This window comes from Rhineura floridana, chromosome 4, assembly GCF_030035675.1.
Source record: "Rhineura floridana isolate rRhiFlo1 chromosome 4, rRhiFlo1.hap2, whole genome shotgun sequence".
In the NCBI taxonomy this organism is placed as follows: Eukaryota; Metazoa; Chordata; class Lepidosauria; order Squamata; family Rhineuridae; genus Rhineura; species Rhineura floridana.
The window spans coordinates 190,098,478-190,118,365 of record NC_084483.1 but is presented as its reverse complement, the minus strand read 5'-3'; the positions used below and the strand labels follow the sequence as shown (position 1 = coordinate 190,118,365).

General features: G+C 41.4%; 1 protein-coding gene across 5 annotated transcripts in view; it reads right to left on the bottom strand.

Annotated features, from left to right (window-relative positions):
- Positions 1 to 17,737, bottom strand: part of ACSS1 (acyl-CoA synthetase short chain family member 1) — a 78,772-nt gene extending 61,035 nt beyond the window's left edge. Inside the window, exons 1-3 of one of the 5 annotated variants that reach the window (XM_061625635.1) lie at positions 5,610 to 5,700; positions 4,212 to 4,308; positions 840 to 934 (exon numbers count right to left, since the gene is read on the bottom strand). Coding sequence is in view for 2 of the 5 variants with exons in the window: in XM_061625632.1 (XP_061481616.1) it covers positions 4,212 to 4,308; positions 17,156 to 17,489 (431 nt within the window). In the remaining 3 variants the exon portion in view is untranslated. Of the gene's footprint in view, positions 1 to 839; positions 935 to 4,211; positions 4,309 to 5,609; positions 5,701 to 17,155 lie in introns of those variants that run through there. The other 4 variants (XM_061625634.1, XM_061625632.1, XM_061625631.1 and 1 more) reach the window with 4 other exon arrangements.
- Between the last annotated feature and the right edge of the window lie 2,151 nt (positions 17,738 to 19,888).

Here is a 19,888-nt window from a genome sequence, read left to right as displayed (position 1 = left end):
GCAGGGTATTGCAAGCATGTCACCCCACTGCTCAAAGAATTGCACTGGCCGCCCATAGCTACCGGGCCAAGTTCAAGGTTTTGGCTTTGGTGTAGAAAGCCCTAAACAGTTTGGGACCAGGATACCTGAAAGATCATCTCACCTCTTATATCGATCTCGAGGCTCTGCCAGTGAGGGCCTCCTACAGATACCATCTTATCAGGAGGTCTGTTCTGCACAACACAGGGAGCGGACCTTTAGTGTAGTTGCACCTACCCTTTGGAATTCCCTCCCCTTAAACATTAGACAGGCGCCATCTCTGTTATCTTTTTGGCACCTACTGAAGACCTTCCTCTTTCAACAAGCCTTTTAAATGAGACCTTATCCCAGTCTGTGTCTGTGTTGGAATTGCTTTTTAAGGTGTTTTTAAAGCTTTTTTTAAAAGATGTTTTTAAAAATGTTTTGTTTTAATATATTTTAAAGTCTGTTTTTTAGATGTTTTAGAGTATTTTTAGTGTTTTTGTTTACCGCCCTGGCCTTGTACTGGAAGGGCTGACATTTATATATATATATATATATATATATATATAGTACTATTTGCAATGAGAGGAAAATTCCCATGAACACCAGTGGGAGCTTTCCTCCCATCACAAAACCTAGTGGGGGGGATTCCGCCTGGGACCACAGTGCAAGGGTTAAACCCCCTCATCTACACCACAGTTCCAATTCGCCTTGGGTCTCCGCATACCAGCTATTCATTGTTTTAAAATCATCTAAGCAAGGGCAAATGGCTAGTCTGGCCCCAGAAAGAAAGCCGAACTTGCTATACATTGGTAGACTTCCTTGCCAACCAGTATCACCTCACACTGCAGATCAGGATTCAGTTTCAATTGGCTTACTTGCATCCAGTCTTGCCATTACAGTCAAACACTGCCAAGGAACAGATACTGCAACCCTGGGATTAGATGAAAGAAGATAAAGGTCTAGATGTGGATATCTTGCAACAAATCACTACATAAAGACATCCAATGGCCTCATATACACATTGAACAGAAGGTGGAGAAGACAAAAATTCTGAAGGCCCAAGATGACAATTACCATATTCCCCCTCCACCATCTTGGAGTTCCTCAGACAATCCAAGTAGGAAGTAAACATTATCTACTATTCAAACTTGCAAGTATATATGCAGATTTAACTAATAAGAGTTATAAAAATCCCAATTAACATGTCCTGATTATTTATTGACAAAATAGACCTGCCTTTCCCCCTCCCCTCTCCTAAACACACACATTTTTATCTACTTATCTGTACGTGATAACTATATCTAGCTCTTGAAAGAAACAGCTGGGCACTGACAAAACTTCTTAGAGCACTCAATGCATTTTTGTAGCAGCTTGGTTAATTGGTTGATAGTCTACTAACAGGTTGCTATAAATAACAGATATCAGAGCCTGCAGGAAACAGATACAACACTGCATTTGCAGGCCTTAACCTGTCTCTCCAGAACCAACCAAAGACTATAGTAAAAGCTAAATTTCTTCAACTTTCCTGTTAACTTTATTCCCAAGCAACATGAAGCAAACCCAATAAAATACTAAAAGGAACATACTGGGGTTTCAAATAACCAGAGTATTCTGCATAACCTTTACCAAAAAAACAAAAAAAAAGCAGCTGGGGGAGCCCAGTCAGGATCAGGATTGCGGCACATGCCTCCTCCATCCTTTTGCTATGGTCTCAATGAAAACAACCCCCTACAAAATTGCTATTTGCCATAGGGTACAAGCTGCTATTGGCACCCATAACAGCATACCTCCCATAGCAAACCACAATGTTATGTTTGTGGGGAAGTTTTCATCAGGATCATAGCGCAGGAGGAAATGGTTAGTACAACTTTAATTGTAAAAAATGAAGCAGTTTACATAAAACAGTATATAAATTCTGTTAAATAAATAAAAAATATTTATTTTTCCATGAACCATCTTTCCCACAGCTGGTATAGCACAGTGGGGAGGAGAGCCTGGCTGGGAGTCCAGAGTCTGTGAGTTCAAATCCCCACTCATGTCTCCTGGGTGTCTAGGGCCAGCTAAAGATCACCCCCACAGGGAGTGGCTCAGGGGTTACGTGCCCTGCCACCTGTGCAGCCGCAAACTGAATAGTCCCAAGGAGCCCAGTTTTCCCCCAGCTGGCAGTTGCGGACAAGGAAAGGGCTGGCTTGTGCAGCTGTGGCAAGCTGAGCAGGCCCTAGCCAGCTGGGGAGGACAAGCCTCAGAGGGAAGCAATGGTAAACCCCCTCTGAATACCGCTTACCATGAAAACCCTATTCATAGGGTAGCCATAAGTCAGGATCGACTTGAAGGCAGTCCATTTTTTTCCCATCTTTCCAACTCACCCCAATACTGCTATTTAAAAAACAACAGATAGAATAAACAAGATCATGCATTTAATGTAATGTACGGTTGGACCACAAGTCCCAGTGTATCTAGCTTCAGGGACAAAACTAAATCTGCTACCTTCACGCTAGTGTCCCACTAGAGTGGATGCAACTCTAGACCATATTTGAATATGCAGACTAATATATGAATATGTATTTTAAGATGATGAAAACATATTTGGAGACTAGTCAAATGTTCCAGCAAGTCCCTAGATGTTTACTTCTCATTTATGTGCATGTATACGTCATGTAGCCCATGTTCCTATGCAGAATGCCCTCTCACCCATGTATACTGGTTCCTCTTTCTTGCACTAGCTTCAGCCTGAATGCAAACATTATTTCCTGTTCTTACACAGCTGGCTTCTTACTGTACATGTGTTGAAATAGCATCTACCATGCAATTTAAATAAATGTATTGGTCTACACTAAATCTCCAATGTACAATGAGAATGCACTGACTCATCTTATCATTGGTCAAGCAGCATTCCAATAATTTTCATGAGGTTATGACTGAAGGACAGCGACACCTCCAGCACCAACCTCTCTCTCTCTTCTTGCCACCACCAGCTTATTTTTCATCTAGGGTAAAGAATCCAGGATTCCTACAGCCTTATGGTGGTCCACTCGGGAGCAGAGGAGCTGCCAGCCAAATTCCAAGTCTCCTGGCTAGCAACTTCAGCTCATTATTCCTCCTGATCTCCCACGCACTTTAAACTAGCAGCAGAGCTGAGACAGTCTAAGAAACACTGAGGGGACAAACAGTCCTTGAGCATGTCAAAGAAGCCAGTACAGCCCAGGATCCAATTAAGTAGTTTATTAAGAAGAACATATAAAGGGGGGAAAGGAGAAGAAACAGCAAAAATGCAGAATCAAAAATAAAATAAAATTATAAACCAGGATATTGGTCTAACTAATCCTATGCTAGGCAAACTAACAGCAAAATTATGATCACCTCTGACATTGATAGCCTCTGGAATTAGTTCCAAAATGAGGAACGCAGGGATGTTGGCAACATTCCATTTTTAAGAGCTATGACCCAGGAGGGCTCTGATTAACAGGTAGCTCTGAGCAACAGAGTAGGTCAAGCCAGATCTGCACCACAGTGATGATATATTATGATTCAGTGTGCATAGAGCTTCACAAAGAACATAAAGACAGGTCCCTGCCCCAAGGATCTCAACATGCAATAAATATGTTTGGCATGGTCATGCAATAGATATGTTTGACATGGTCTTGCAAATAATCTGAAAATCAATCCTTCATGGCCTCACCATGTCAAGGCTGTCATGTGAATAAGCCCTAACTTCGCTAGGAAAGCTAATATTCCCCTGAAAGATCCGCATTTGCAGCTCAAGTCACATCCCACTGTTGGTCAGCAAAAAGACTATGCTAAAATAGTGGCATTAAGCTCCCAAAAGTTTTACAAAGGAATCATAATAATGATAATTTTATCTTTACTTAATAACTACCTGTTAATCACAACCTAACCCTTATGAATCTCCTTTAGGCTACACTCCTGCATGGCCTCCAGTATCCCCTTTCTGACAGCCTGCCAAACTACCTCCAAACCTCCCTTCAATCCACTGCTGGGTCCTAACTCCTAATCCATTATTCAGGAACTGCTGTGCTTAAAGAAACATTTGTTGCATTTGCCATCTTGTTTACTACTATTCCGGAACATTTCCTCTTCTCTAGGCTGATGATCATCATCAAAGAAGGGAAATGATTTTGTACAAAAGCTCTTCAAGCACTCAGTAAATCTGCTCCAACTGCTGCAGGAAGCACATTATGAAAACATACCTGTAACTGACTTTCTCTTCAGTGCCAGGCTCATCTTTTTCCCAGATTAAAGCCACTCTGTCCGGATAATGTTGCACATGCTGGTCCAAGCAGTTAACTACACAGAAACAAATGGTTAAGAAAGCAAAACATTTAGATTCTTAAAGTCTCAAAGCTGTCATCTTGGACTATCAAAATAGAAAAACAAATATGATTTATTTAGCTAGCTTCACTTCTGATCATGCGAATATAGAACCATAAATCCCAATGAAAATAGTCAACAGCATCAAAGTGTTGATACATAACTACTAATGAGATACAGTGGAGGGGAATGTACATTTCCACCTAGAGTGTAGATTCAAGACTTTAGGGCAAATGGACACGTGCTTCCATCCAAACTTTGTGAATTGCAGTTCAGGAGCACAATGAATTATTTCCCTCTGGACGCACATCTGCATTTGCTCTGTTCCTCTTTCACCAAAAACAGTCTGGGGGTACTTTAAAGACTACAGATTTATTACAGAACGGGCTAAAGTCCACTTCATTAGATACTTGAAGTGTTATATCATCTTTATATACCATATATATGTATATATTTATACCATAATAAATTTGTTAGTCTTTAAGGTGCCACAAGACATATAGTCATGGTAAATGGAGAACCTTCATTTTCTTAAGTCTAGTATTTCCACAACTCTTTGATACCTAAATTTGCTGTACATCCCCTAGTTACTCCTGAAGCAACATAAGCCTGTTTAACAGCACTTCCATTCATCTCTCCACCTCATTATTCAGATGTTTTCAGTATTTCAGAGGTCACTAAAATAAATGAGATTGCATTGTACACAGAATCATAGATTTGGAAGGGGCCTGTAAGGCCATCAAGTTCAACCCCCTTCTCAATGAACTTCAGTTTCATTCATAAACATACAGTCAAGAATCTACATGAATTCTCAGGTAGTAATTATCAGGATGGTTCCATTCGATATACATTAGTTGAAAATTGGGCAGCATGCTTCTGTTTATAACACAAGAGGGCCAAAACTGACTAATTCTCATCAACAGATCATCAATGTTTGTTTAGAGTACCTACAGTCTAACCCCAGCAGAAGAAGAGTTATATGATTGGTATATAAGCTAGGAATATACGTATAATGCTTATCTAATTTATTTAACTTGGAAAACAAAATCTAGGAAGGATCTGGATAGTAGAGACAGGTGTGCAATAAGCAATGGAAAGGCAAAACTCAAAGTTATTTGGTTAATGTAGCAATATATGCACTAAATATTACTATTACATGGAGGGATAAGAATGTGCATAACACACTGAGAAAAGTCCAGTCTCCTAAGCATTGATGGGTAGACCCACATAATTTCCCCAGCTTTGCACTCAGCAGACACTGTCCTCATGCTTTTTACCTCTTGAAGGGCTAGGAAATCTAGCCTTTTAAAATCAAAGTTGAAGTTTGTCCATCAAGTTCTGCAACAGACACTTGCTGTGTAATTGTGTTTCATCCTCGTTAAAAGACCTTAAATTGATGCTACTATATGTTCCAGAAACCTAATGTTGCGGTGTTGTGGCTCTTCAGCCAATCCCTTTCACTGCTGTTGTTTTTAATTTGACCCTATGGGAGCACTCCACAAAGGCTTAAAACTGTAATCAAGGATACACAAGACAGCTGTTTACTGTACAAAGCATAGGGAAACTTTAATGGAAATTTTTTATTAATACTTAATTCCACTGCATGAGTTTTTTCATGCAATACAGAGACTTGACTTGACTCCAAGTATGTCCTGAAAAGAAGGGCTTCTAAGTTCTTCAGTAAACAAAAGCAGCATTGGAATCTCTTAATCATTCCAGCCACATTCAAGTACCTTTTCAACTCTTATGTACATAATTTCCCCTAGTTACATGGCAATAGTAGCCTAACTGTGTCATTTAACTCTTTTTTTCCTGAATATTTAACATTTAAATTGTTTTAATTGCTTCGATTGGTTTTTAAAAATATTTTTATTCATTTTTATACAACAAACACATTAACACCTAGAACCTCAAACAGGAAGAACCAGGAAAAACGATGGAGTACAAAGTATTAAAACTAAACAATAAGAACATAAAGTAGACCCAACATGGATCAATACCAATGGGGGGGAAAAGAGGAATATAAATGAAAGATATTGGTGGCTTCACTGTAACATACTCAGTTCTTTTTAGTTGTATTATATTTATTTTTCTTTAAATATTTTTATACGCTATCTTTTGATTAAGTCATTTGCTATATTTACATATATAGTTATTCATGTATTAACATATGTAAGAAAAAGTAATGCAGGTTATTTGTACTTCACCTTTTTTCATTTTACTCTTTCATTAAAAAATGCAATTTGCGATCCCCTTTTATGAAACATGTACAAGATACATTTCCCCCCAAAAAACATTAATATACCAACACTAAACTGATTTCAGGAAGTAAAGCCCACTATCTTATTCTAAGTAAGCATGCCTACAACTGTGATACAAGTGGAACAAACATGAAATGGAACCTTTGTAATATTAACAAAAGTGGGCATAATATACAAAGCTCCACTTAAAAATGGAAATTGAGAGCAGCTGTTCCTGTTTAATTTTGAGCTATGACACTTTCATTTATTTATTAAATTTATATTCTGCCCTTCCTCCCAGAAGGAGCCCACAGTGGCAAAAAAACCCAGTAAAAGCTCTCTAAAATAGCTTTAAAACAGCTTTAAAAACATCTTAAAAAGCAATTCCAACACAGACACAGACTGGGATAAGGTTTCTATTTAAAAGGCTTGTTGAAGAAGAAAGGTCTTCCATAGGCACTGAAACGTTAACAGAGATGGTGCTTGTATATATTCAAGGGGAGTGAATTCAAAAGGGTAGGTGCCACAACACTAAAGGTCCATTTTCTATGTTGTGCAGAAACAGACCTGCTGGTAAGATGGTGTCTGCAGAAGGCCCTCACCTGCAGAGTGCAGTGATCAACTGGGTATATAAGGGGTAAGACGATCTTTCAGATATCCTCATCCCAAGCTATATAGGGCTTTGTACACCAGAACCAGAACCTTGAATTTGGCCCAGTAGCTAATTGGCAGGCAGTACAATTCTTTGAGCAGTGGGGTAATATGTTGGCGGTAGCCTGCACCAGTGAGCAGTTGCGCTGCCGCATTTTGCACCAGCTGCAGCTTCTGGACCAACCTCAAGGGCAGCCCCACATACAACACATTACAGTAATCCAGCCTGGAGACTACCAGTGCACCGACAACAGTGGTCAGGATATCCCAGTCCAGAAACAGCCGCAGCTGTCTTATCAGCCAAAGCTGGTAAAAGGCAGTCCTAGCCACTGAGGTCACCTGGGCCTCCGGCAACAACGATGGATCCACAAGCACCCCAGACTACAAACCTACTCTTTCAGGGGAAGTATAACCCCATCCAAAGCAGGCAATTGACCATTTATCTGAACTTGGGAACCACTAACCCACAGCACCTCCGTCTTGCTAGGATTCAGACTCAGTTTACTGGTCCTTATGCAGCCCACAACCAATTCCAGGCACTGGCCCAGGGCTTTCATGGCCTCTCCCAATTGCTATGTTACAGAGAAATAGAGATGGATATCATCAGCATACTGTTGACACCTTGCCCCAAACCTCCTGATGACCACTGCCAAGGGCTTGTAAGCTGTAAAGAATTAGGCTGAATGCTGGTCAATGATCAAACTGAAATGGCTTTTAATGCAGTTTCTTTATGTATAATAAATCATCTATGTGTAACTTAACACACTTACCCTGCAGAATATTAACTTGTAAAAAGCAGTAGCTGAAGAAACCTTTGTGGCATTTCTGGAAAATGTCATCCGCAATTTCACTGTGGCTTTCTTCAGCATGTCAATTGTGATGATGAAACCTGACCATTGTTGTGGAAATATTTAGAGATACTCAGCAGTCTGAGCTACGTATGTGCCAGTATGTGTATTTACCTTAGAAGCAGGCTTTTACCCTGCGTTTAGATCACTGAGACTCAAGACTTAGAAAAGTAAGAAAAGCTACTTTATAGAAATACATAGTAGATAGGAAAGGCATACCTAGTTCTAATTAACCAACTAAGTTGGAAGTGCAATTGGCCTTGGGTATTGCCCTCATGGCTCAGGAGAGACAGCAAAGACAAAGATGTCTCCTCTCTCCTTGGACAGAGGAAGAAGATGACAAAGGAAGGAGGGGCAAGTCAGCTTCCCTGAGCATATCAGTTTACAACGGAAGGAAGTTAGGTAGAGAACACCACAGGTAAAGGTAGGCAAGCCTAGCCAGCTGGAGGACCCTAACTCTATCTTCCTTCGGTAATACAAACAAAAGAACCCAAACAGGAGTTGCTCTTGCCCCCCTTCCAACAACCATGTTGACATCAGAGGTAATAGTTGAAAATATAAACTAACATCCACAAAGTGTTAAAAGAACTGGTGTGCCTAGGTCTATCTCCCATTAGTTTTATGAAGTGTTGCACTTTGATTAACACTGGGATAATTAAGGCTAAAACCCTAGGGAATAAGTCCTACTAAACTCTCTCTGTGGGACTTACTTCTGAGTAAGCATGCTTAGGATTACACTGCAAGAGAAACAACTATGTATTTTTTATGACCTGAAACCAGTCCTAAGGGTAAATAGGTGCAACTATATTTAAATTAACAGAAAGGGGGAAGAAGGATACTAATGTAATTTTCTCTCTAAATGTAAATGTACTGCCTTCAAGTTGATTCTGATTTATGGCGACCCTATGAAAAGGGTTTTCATGAGGCTGAGAGGCAGTGACTGGCCCAAGGTCACCCAGTGAGCTTCATGGCTGTGTGGGACCCTGGTCTCCCAGGTCGTAGTCCAACACCTTAACCACTACGCCACACTGGCTCTCTAATTTTCTCTCTAAAGGGGTTTTTATGCAGAGAAAGCTTTTTTTATTTGAATATCAACCATGCCATTTCCCACCAACAGCCTACAGTGGAACACAGGATGCTGCCTTTGTTGTTGTTGTTATGAATCAGCGACCTCCAAGAGCATCTGTCGTGAACCACCCTGTTCAGATCTTGTAAGTTCAGGTCTATGGCTTCCTTTATGGAATCAATCCATCTCTTGTTTGGCCTTCCTCTTTTTCTACTTCCTTCTGTTTTTCCAAGCATTACTGTCTTTTCTAGCGAATCATGTCTTCTCGCTGTGTCCAAAGTATGATAACCTCAGTTTCATCATTTTAGCTTCTAATGATAATTCTGGTTTAATTTGTTCTAACACCCAATTATTTGTCTTTTTCCACAGTCCATGGTATGCGCAAAGCTCTCCTCCAACATCACATTTCAAATCAGTTGATATTTCTCTTATCAGCTTTTCTCACTGTCAAACTTTCACATCCATACATAGAGATCCGGAATACCATGGTGTGAATGATCCTGACTTTAGTGTTCAGTGATACATCTTTGCATTTGAGGACCTTTTCTAGTTCTCTCATAACTGCCATCCCCAGTCCTAGCCTTCTTCTGATTTCTTGACTATTGTCTCCATTTTGGTTAATGATTGTGCCAAGGTATTGATAATCCTTGACAAGTTCAATGTCCTCATTGTCAACTGTAAAGTTACATAAATCTTCTGTTGTCATTACTTTAGTCTTCTTGACATTCAGCTGCAGTCCTGCTTTTGCGCTTTCCTCTTTAACTTTCATCAGGATTCGTTTTAATCATTACTGGTTTCTGCTAATAGTATGGTATCATCTGAATATCTTAAATTATTGATATTTCTCCCTCCAATTTTCACACCTCCTTCATCTTGGTCCAATACCACTTTCCATATATGTTCTGCATATAGATTAAATAAACTGGGTGATAAAATACACCCCTGTCTCACATCCTTTCCGATGGGGAACCAATCGGTTTCTCCATATTCAGCCCTTACAGTAGCCTCTTGTCCAGAGTATAGGTTGTGCATCAGGACAATCAGATGCAGTGGCACCCCCATTTCTTTTAAAGCATTCCATAGTTTTTCATGATCTACACAGTCAAAGGCTTTACTGTAATCTATAAAGCACAGGGTGATTTTCTTCTGAAATTCCTTGCTCCGTTCCATTATCCAAAGTATGTTTGCGATATGATCTCTGGTGCCTCTTCCCTTTCTAAATCCAGCTTGGACGTCTGGCATTTCTCGCTCCATATATGGTAAGAGCCTTTGTTGTAGAATCTTGAGCATTACTTTACTTGCATGGGATATTAAGGCAATAGTTCGATAATTACTGCATTCCCTGGGATCCCCTTTCTTTGGAACTGGGATGTATATGAAACGCTTCCAGTCTGTGGGCCATTGTTTAGTTTTCCATATTTCTTGACAGATTTTAGTCAAAATTTGGACTGATTCAGTCTCAGTAGCTTGTAGCAACTCTATTGGTATGCCATCTGTTCCTGGTGATTTGTTTCTTCCAAGTATTTTAAGAGCAGCTTTCACCTCACATCCTAGAATTTCTGGTTCTTCATCATATGGTTCCTCCATGAATGAGTCTGTCATCCTGGCATCTCTTTTATAGAGTTCTTCAGTGTATTGCTTCCATCTTCCTTTTATTTCATCTCAGTCAGTCAGTGTGTTCCCCTGTTGATTATTCAACATCCCTACTCTTGGTTTAAATTTCCCTTTCATTTCTCTAATCTTTTGGAATAGAGCTCTTGTTCTTCTCTTTTTGTTGTCCTCTATTTCTAGACAATAACTATTGTAATAGTTCTGTGTCCCCACGTACTAGTCGCTGTATTGTTGTATTTAGCGTTCTGACTATGTTTCTATCTCCTTTTGCTTTTGCTTTCCTTCTCTCTTTAACCATTTTAAGAGTTTCATCAGTCATCCATTGAGGTCTTTCTCTCTTTTTAACTAGAGGTATTGTCTTTTTGCATTCTTCCCTGATAATGTCTCTGATTTCACTCCATAGTTCTTCTGGTTTTCTGTCAACTAAGTTTAAAGCCTCAAACCTGTTCCTTATATTCTTCTGGGATGTTATTTAAATTGTATTTTGGCATTATGATTGCTTTGTTGGTCTTCTTTAGCTTTACTCTGATTTTCGATACAACCATGATCTGTACCGCACTCTGCTCCTGGTCTTGTTTTCACAGAAAGTATGGAACTTCTCCATCTTCTGCTACCAATTATATAATCAATTTGATTCCTATATTGACTATTTGGTGATGTCCACATGTACAGTCGTCTTTTCGTTTGCTCAAAAAATGTGTTCACAAGAAACAAATTATTGGCTTCACAGAATTCAATAAGTCTTTCTCCTGCTTCATTTCTGTCTCCTAAGCCCCATTTCCCCACAGTTCCTAATTCTTCTCTGTTCCCTACTTTTGCGTTCCAGTCCCCCATGATTATCAGCAGATCTTGTTTTGGTGTGTGATCAATTTCTTCCTGTACTTCTGTGTAAAATCTCTCCAATTCCTCTTCTGAGTTTGCCGTTGGAGCACAGACTTGGATGATGGTTATGTTGATAGGTTTCCTTTTTAATCTCATTGATATCACTCACTCAGACCTTGCATTGTAGCTCCTAATTGCTTTTGTTACATCACTTCTCACTATTAAAGCAACCCCATTTCTTCTTAATTTCTCATTTCCTGCATAAAATGTTTTGTAGTTGCCTGATAGAAAATGTTCCATTCCCGTCCATTTTAATTCACTCACGCCAAGTATTGTAATGTTGATACATTCCATTTCTTGCTTGACAATTTCCAACTTTCCTTAGTTCATGCTTCTCACATTCCATGTTTCTATTGTTTGCGTCGTACAACTCCGGACTCTTTTATCGCATCTGTGTGCATCAGCCTCTGGGCTTCCTTTCAGCTTTGACCCAGCTGCATCATTAGTCACAGCACTACTCGTATTTGTCCTTTGTTCTTCCCCAGTAACTCGGTGAGTGCCTTCTGACCTGGGGGGTCTCATCTTCCAGCACTATCTTGTGTTGCATTTTGGATACTCTGCTCATAGGTTTTTTGTGATAAGAGATATTCAGAGGTGGTATATCAATGCCTTCCTCTGAGTTTGGATGCATCTTAGTCTGGTGTCTCAGCTCTGACCATTCCGCCTTGGGTGCCCGTGCTAGGAGTCTAGCCTCTTGGTCTAGACTCCCGACGGCACTGCTCTCAGCTTCTTCAACACTGTCAAACCCCCTCACCATGTTAAGGTATGCATCCTAGAGGGGGATGCTGCCTTAAAGTGTCAAACAGCTGGTCCTTCTGGCTCAGTATTGTCTACACTGACAGACAGCGACTCTCCAGGATTTCAGGCAGGGAACATTCCCAGGTCCATCTGCAGATGCAGGGGATTGACCCTGGAGCCTTCTATGTGCACAACAGATACTTTACCACTGAGCTACAGCCTTTCCCCTATAAACTGGTACTATTCCTAGGTGACTATGAAATGGAAATAGCCTTCAAGTCGATCCCGACTTATGGCTACCTTATTAATAGGGTTTTAATGGTAAGCGGTATTCAGAAGGGGTTTACCATTGCCTCCCTCTGAGGCTTGTCCTTCCCAGCTGGCTAGGGCCTGCTCAGCTTGCCACAGCTACACAAGCCAGCCCCTTCCTTGTCCGCAACTTGGGACTATGCAGCTTGCCCACGGCTGCACAGGTGGCAGGGCACGTAACCCCTGAGCCACTCCCTGTGGGGGTGATATTTAGCTGGCCCTTGACACCCAGGAGACACAAGCGGGGATTTGAACTCACAGACTCTGGACTCCCAGCCAGGCTCTCCTTCCCCACTGTGCTATACCAGCTCTGTAGGTGACTATAGCCTGTGCTTTTGCTGAATGTGCATAATCTCACATGCATTGCAGCAAACAGACATAGGAATTCCACCTCCCATAGAAGGAATTCAGAGCCACTTACCTTATAACAAACCACTATGCATTTAAAATGTTATCATTACTGTTATTACTAGTTAAAACAGTGATTAAAGATAGTACCCTATTCTGCATATGCAAAATCATTTGACAGTGAGAGAATGCATTGCGGAGAGGCACTTCCACCTAGTATTTACTATTACTTAACACATCAAAGCATTAAAAATCCTAGCATTATAACAACCTTACCTGGTGAAAAACAGCTTTTTAAAAAGTAATTTTGGGATGCTAAAGCCAAAATGTTCAATTCTCCCCATCTGTCAAAGCTGCACTGACACACACATACACTTTATAGGACTTTGGCAGCAGAACCAGCAGCCTCCGGGAACTCCACAAGCAATACATGAATGCAATAGCCCTCTCCTGTTGCTGCTCCCCAACACTATACTCCCAAACAGCAGGAACCTTAAATAGTTTCCTTTTCTGCTACTTTTTCCTTAATTTTCTAAGCTCTATTTGTAAATGCTCCAAGTCCACAGTCACAGATTCATTATGTCTAGTATTAAACTCACAATGCTACTTTGAATAATCTTTCCCATGGGGAAAAGACGAAAATAACATAGACAAATAGGCGGGGCAAATCCTCTGTATTTATTTATTTATTTAATTTATTGTTTGATTTATATCCTGCCCTTCCTCCCAGCAGGAGCCCAGGGCGGCAAACAGAAACGCTAAAAACACTTTAAAACTTTGTAAAAAACAGACCTTAAAATACATTAAAACAAAACAACGTTAAAAACATTTTTTTAAAAAGCTTTAAAAACATCTTTAAAAAAGGGTTAAAAACATATTATTAAAAAAACACATATTAAGAAGCAATTCTAACAGAAGTATATTCAACTTCTTTCAAAGCTGGACATCTGTTTCGACTAAAAAAAAATGGCAGAGACTGAGAGGGTGGTTTGTCCATCCCATTTGAAAAAAACAGCAGTGGAATGAATGTAATGCTCATGTAACTGGTTTTGATTACTGATCAGCAACCATTATGACATTGCAAATAAGGAACTAGGGCGGAGGGGCAAAAAACTTCAGTCTCATAATGAATCCATCATACTGCAGGAGGTTGTTGTTGGTCATCTTATTAGCTGTGGTCAATGGTAAAAATGTGTTTTTAAAAATCTAAGTGTCACAAAGCATGTTAGTGTTACACACATCACAGAAAGCCAGTAATACAGAGGAAACACATCCTCATCAGCAAGCATAGCTTGTTTTGTTTACTATGCATTTTTTAAAATAAAGAGGGGGGAAACAAGAGGACTTTTACCACAAAGCCAAGTTCAAATTCCACAGATGAGCCTTCCCAGCCAACAAGTATTCCATACACCAGAAATATGCATTGCCTGGAACAACTATTCCAGTGGGAGGTATGCAGAACTAAGTGGTTAGTAGCAGCATCACCAACTACAACTGCTTGTGTTTTTCATTTTTCAATGATACATTCACTCTGTCTGTAGAATTATAGATAGACATACATGTCTTATAATAATGCCTTTGTGGGTCTTATTTTTCCATGGCAAATAGCAGCATTTTCAAAATTTTAACAGTAGGTAATTATGCAAGGGAAGCTTCTGGAAGCTGTTCTGTTTACATTCTTATGCCGCAAGATACAGCTTTGTGATAAGACAACACCTTCTTTTTTACCCATCAGACCAGTAATTAGACTAAGCCCATCCCATATCTAGCTTGTGAATAGGACAGCTAAGAAAGAATGAGCCCCAACAAGAGAAACTGGCCAAAACTAGTTTTAGAAACAAATTGACATTTCTGGGAGATCTGAGGTCAGCCAGGTGGTTGAAAGGTTGTGGACCAGATGTGAAGGGTCCAACAGATTGACAGAAGCATGGGGTAGTCTGTATTTTTAACAAACCTGTGAAAAACAGGATAATAAGTTAAAGGGCTTTGGAGTCAATGGCTTAGATTCTAGCGTTGCTTTCATGAACCAAACAGAGTTCACTTTCACAGAATGGCGCTTTCCCACCTCCAGCTTGCCTTTGCAAATGGAAAAGAGGAGCAACTTAGGATTCAAGGCAATAGCTTTTACAGAAAGAAAATATTCTCACAATTTTAACAGTCTTTTTTTTCTTTAGTCTGACAAAATTCAAAGTCTGGGCATTTGAATAATCTTTTCAGTGAAGCATACAATAATGGCTGATGGGGTCAGAATAATGGATCTAATACATTTTATTATTTGTTATTAAGTATTTGATAATAACTGTACAGTCTAAGTCATGAAATGTTTGTAGGCCATTGTAAAATGACACTGCCATGATGCAAAGTCTGAATCACTGCACCTTGCAGCCACCATCCACAAAGGAACTATGCTGATCCTTGATCACTGCTAGTTCCTGTGTTATCCCAAAGGTGGGAAGAAAAGGTGCCATCTGAAATTATCGTAAATCAATTATTTATTTGTTTGTTTGTTAAATTTATGTCCTGAGCCCAGGACAGCAAACAACAAGCAATGAAACACTAATGCACTAATTAATGGATGCACTAATTAGTATCAGCATACCTCTTACATTAGAGGAAAACTATATGACAGAGTCAAATGCTGAGACATGCCTTCAGTATATATCCAACCTATGTGCATCAAATTTCATCCTCAATTTGTCTTGATCTACCAGCAATAGAAACAGCAATTCCATTGTGAATCACCATGAGCCATATCCACCAAACATTTAAAGCACATGACTTCCCACATAGAATTCTGGGAACTGCAGTTTACCCCTCAACAAATTACAGTCCCCAGGATTCTTTGGGGGAAGTCAAGTGCTTTAAATGTATGGTGTGTACATTTAAGCCTCCTCTCCCTCCCAAGGGTACCTACTTTGTCCCACTTCCCACACTCTCAGTACGGTGCACAACTGGCAAACCAAGAGTTTGCAACATTGCTGTCCAAAAGTACCCCCAGCGAGCTTTAAGCAAAGGTCTCTCATAATTTTTGGTAAATAAAACTGCCTACATAAGTGTAAGGAAAAGCTTTGTAAGTTATTTGGGGCAGGAACCTGCCTGTTTTTCATATTACTCTGTAAACTGCAATTTACGTTACTATCACTGTACAACAAGGCAAAAAGATGGAATGCTGTGTCACTCATCCCAAGTGATGTCACAGGCACTATTCTAATGGATGCTCTGTGACATTTGCATAACCGCAATTGTACAAATGCCCTCTGAAGGTCAAATGCCTTTTTCACAGCAGCAAAGCATTTGAATGCTTTAATTTGTAACACTGGAATGCTGCTCTACCCCCTCGCCCCCCCCCGCAAAACAGATACAGCAACAAAAACCAAGACGAGACTCACACACAGCAAAAGCCACATATGACCATACAAGTCATAAACAATTAACTTGGGACATATAAAGGTCACTTTCCCTGGCAGCAAATCTTTAAGGCCATCTGAATCCCCCAAAATAAAGCTGCTTTAATGGAGTGAACTTACAATTGGAAAGGTTCTGAAAGTCTGATTTGAACCCTATTGCCTGCACTCTCTCCGTGGGATCACTCTACCTCTCACAAATGCATGGCAGAGTATGGGAGACAAAGTATACGAAATAGGAAGATACGTTATCCCAAGAGCAGTAGTTTAATTAGTCCACTACTTATGACAGCACCTCTTCAAGGGCTCAGTCCAAAAATCTTTCCTAGCCCAAACACCCTTTTAATGGGAGAATGCCAGGGGCATTTGAACTCAGGCCATTCTTCACAGAAAGCTTATGCTCTACCACTCCCCGTTCTCCAGGCCCTCAAACTTGTTTTCCACACCAGGGCAGATCTAGAAGGCACAACTTGAGGAAACACAGGTGTTCTTGAGCATCTACAGAGTGCATCCCTGCCCCCCTCCCATCGAGCAGCCATATCATCACTTGGCAGACACTCGACTTGGAGGGCAGGGCTTCCAGATCACTTGGGTTTGACTTCCAGGCAGTGAAGGAAAAAAGCCAAGCCTTTCGCTTTCGAAATCTGAGGAGCCTGAAGAGTAACGAACGCTTGAGAGTCACAGGGCAAGTCCTCGTCACTCCTGTCAAAGAAAGGCGCATCTTACCAGCCACGTTTAAGCGGCCGCCCAAGAACCAGCGGATTCGGCCCTGCACGAAATCCCACTCGCAGTCGGTGTGGTGCGGGGTGTCCCACAGCAGCGCCTCCCGAGCCAGCGCTCCCCAGAAAGGCCCGGGCTCCCTCGCCGCCCGCTCGCACACCTCCCGGTAGTTTCCCCTCAGGAACGGAGCGCTCGCTTGAGCGGTGCCACTGAGGAGGCGGATGGAAGAGGGACGTTCCCAGGGGGCGCTCGGACGGCTCCATAGCCTCTGTTGCTGCCTACTCAAGGCGCTCAACAGGTGGCCCAGAGCAGCGGCCGCCCCTGCCCTGGGTGTTGCCATAAATCCGCCGCTGAAGACTGCAGGTGTGTGGTGGTGGGTGAAGTGCCGCTAAACCAGCTTGGCGCCGCCTGCGGCTGACTGAGGAGGCAAACGGGAAGCGTCTCGGTAACCGCTGACCTAAGGAATGCGCGGACTTGGCCACGCCAAGCCTGTCTCTGCGCACTGCCGCTGCCGCCTCCTTCTCCTCACCAACGCCCTTCCCGCCCTTTTTCCTCTCCCCTCCCGGTTGCCGCCTTCTTTAGGCTGTGCCCCTCTTTCGTCTGAGGCGAAGGAGGAACCGAAAGAAGCCTGTCGTTGCTGAGTTGCCTTCCAGGACTTCCGTGGTGCCTTTGAAGCGCTCAGCCGCTTTAACCACGAACAGATGACACTTTTTCGGAAGTTTGTAAAATAACTGAAAAGTTCATAGGCCACGTTTGAAGAGGGAGAGTGGTGTGTAGTGGTAAACTGTCAGGCATGGGCTGAAGCGGCATAAGTTCGAATATGTACTCAGCCATGAAGCTGAGGTGAAGGTAATCTTGGGCCAGTCTCTCTCTTAGCCTAATCATCTCACAGATTTCCTAAGAACTCCTTGGAGGGAAGACATATTCTGTATATAACTAATAAATAACACAGGGGAAGTGGGAGGAAATGGTCTGGGATTGTGAAAAAGCTGACGTTTCATAGTTTTGTTCTTTTTGATGTTTTATCTTTATTAAGCTGATAGTTAGGCATGTTGTGATTATTTTAACAAAATGTGATGGTCCCAGGGTTTGTTTATTATTGCATTTATATCCCACTTTTCCTCCAAGGAGCTTAAAGTGGCATACAGTACATGGTTGTCTCCCTACTAATTTAATCTCCACAACAACCCTATGAGGTGGGTTAGGCTGAGAGGCAGTGACTAGCCCAAGGTCACCCAGTGTGCTTCATGGCTGAATGGGGATTTGAACCCTTGTCTCCCAGGTCCTAGTCCAATGCTATCGGGGTTTTAAAAAAATGGTTCTGAGCTCCATACAACTCATTCTTATCTAAGTTTACTGACAAGTATGGCTGCAGTCTTAACCCTAACAACCTGGGAGTAAGCCTCATTGAATTCAGTAGAACTTGCATCTGAGTTTCAACAGGACTTTTACTCCTATTCATTTATTATTAATCACATTAATATATTGCCCTTCATTGCTTTTCTAATCCTGGGGTGAGTTATGAAATGTAAAATATAATCAGTATTTTAAACAGGTGTGAGGAACTTTTTGCCCTCTAAATGTTGCTGAACTACAGCTGCCAATGGCCATTCTTACTAGGGCTAATGGAAGTTGTAGTTCATCAACATCTGGAAGGCCGAAGGTTCCCATCCCTGATTAAGAATATTACAAAAGTTCAGTAAAACAGCACATAGTCTATGACTTCAGCTCATAACACAGGAATCTTCAGTGAAAGCCTGGGAGAAAAATGGACTGACTTCAAGTCAATTCTGACTTTTGGTGACCCTGTGAATAGGGTTTTCATGGTAAGCGGTATTCAGAGGGGGTTTACCATTGCCTTCCTCTGAGGCTGAGAGGCAGTGACTGGCCCAAGGTCACCCAGTGAGCTTCATGGCTGTGTGGGGATTTGAACCCTGGTTTCCCAGGTCTTTTCCAGCACTTTACCCACTACACCACACTGGCTGGGAGAGCAAACCCTTTTTTAACATTTTTGTTGGAAGATAGCCAATGACAGCACCAATTGAATCTCAGGAGGGAAGTACTTCCATAGCTTGGGTGCCACCACAGAAGAGGCTCTATCCCAGGTCACCACACAATGTGCCTCACCTATCTGTGGGCCGAGGAAAAGAGTCTCCCATGCAGATCTTAATATGCAGGCAGGTTGATATAGGGAGAAGTGGGCCTTCAAATACCTGTCCGAAGTCATTCATGGTTTTACATGTTAGTCAACACCTTGAATTGAACCTAGGCATCCAGTGCAGGTGGAAAAGGTCACCTAATGTCAGTCTGACATCAGGTGATTGGCAGGTGAGTTGTCCTCCCACCTGACAAACTTGACCCATGAGGGGTGGTGGAGATAATGATCTGATCCACCAGCCAGATCCAGTTCTCCACCCCGGTATATAGAATTGCAGTTGTAGAGCTTATAGTATACGTATATAGTCCATTTTTAAATAACATTTTAAGAATACTCCTGAGAGTCCATTACCTAAATAGTTTTATAAATATACATACATATATACATCTTATAGCAGCCTTCACCAGCTTGGTGCCCTCCATATGTTTTGGACTACAACTCCCATCAGCCCCAGCCAGTATGGCTAATAGTTAGAAATGATGGGAGTTTACTCCAAAATGTATGGAGGGCACCATGTTGGCAAAGGCTGTATTTTTTCTGTGCTAAATTGTGACACTTCTCTAGTAAGAAATTAACAAACA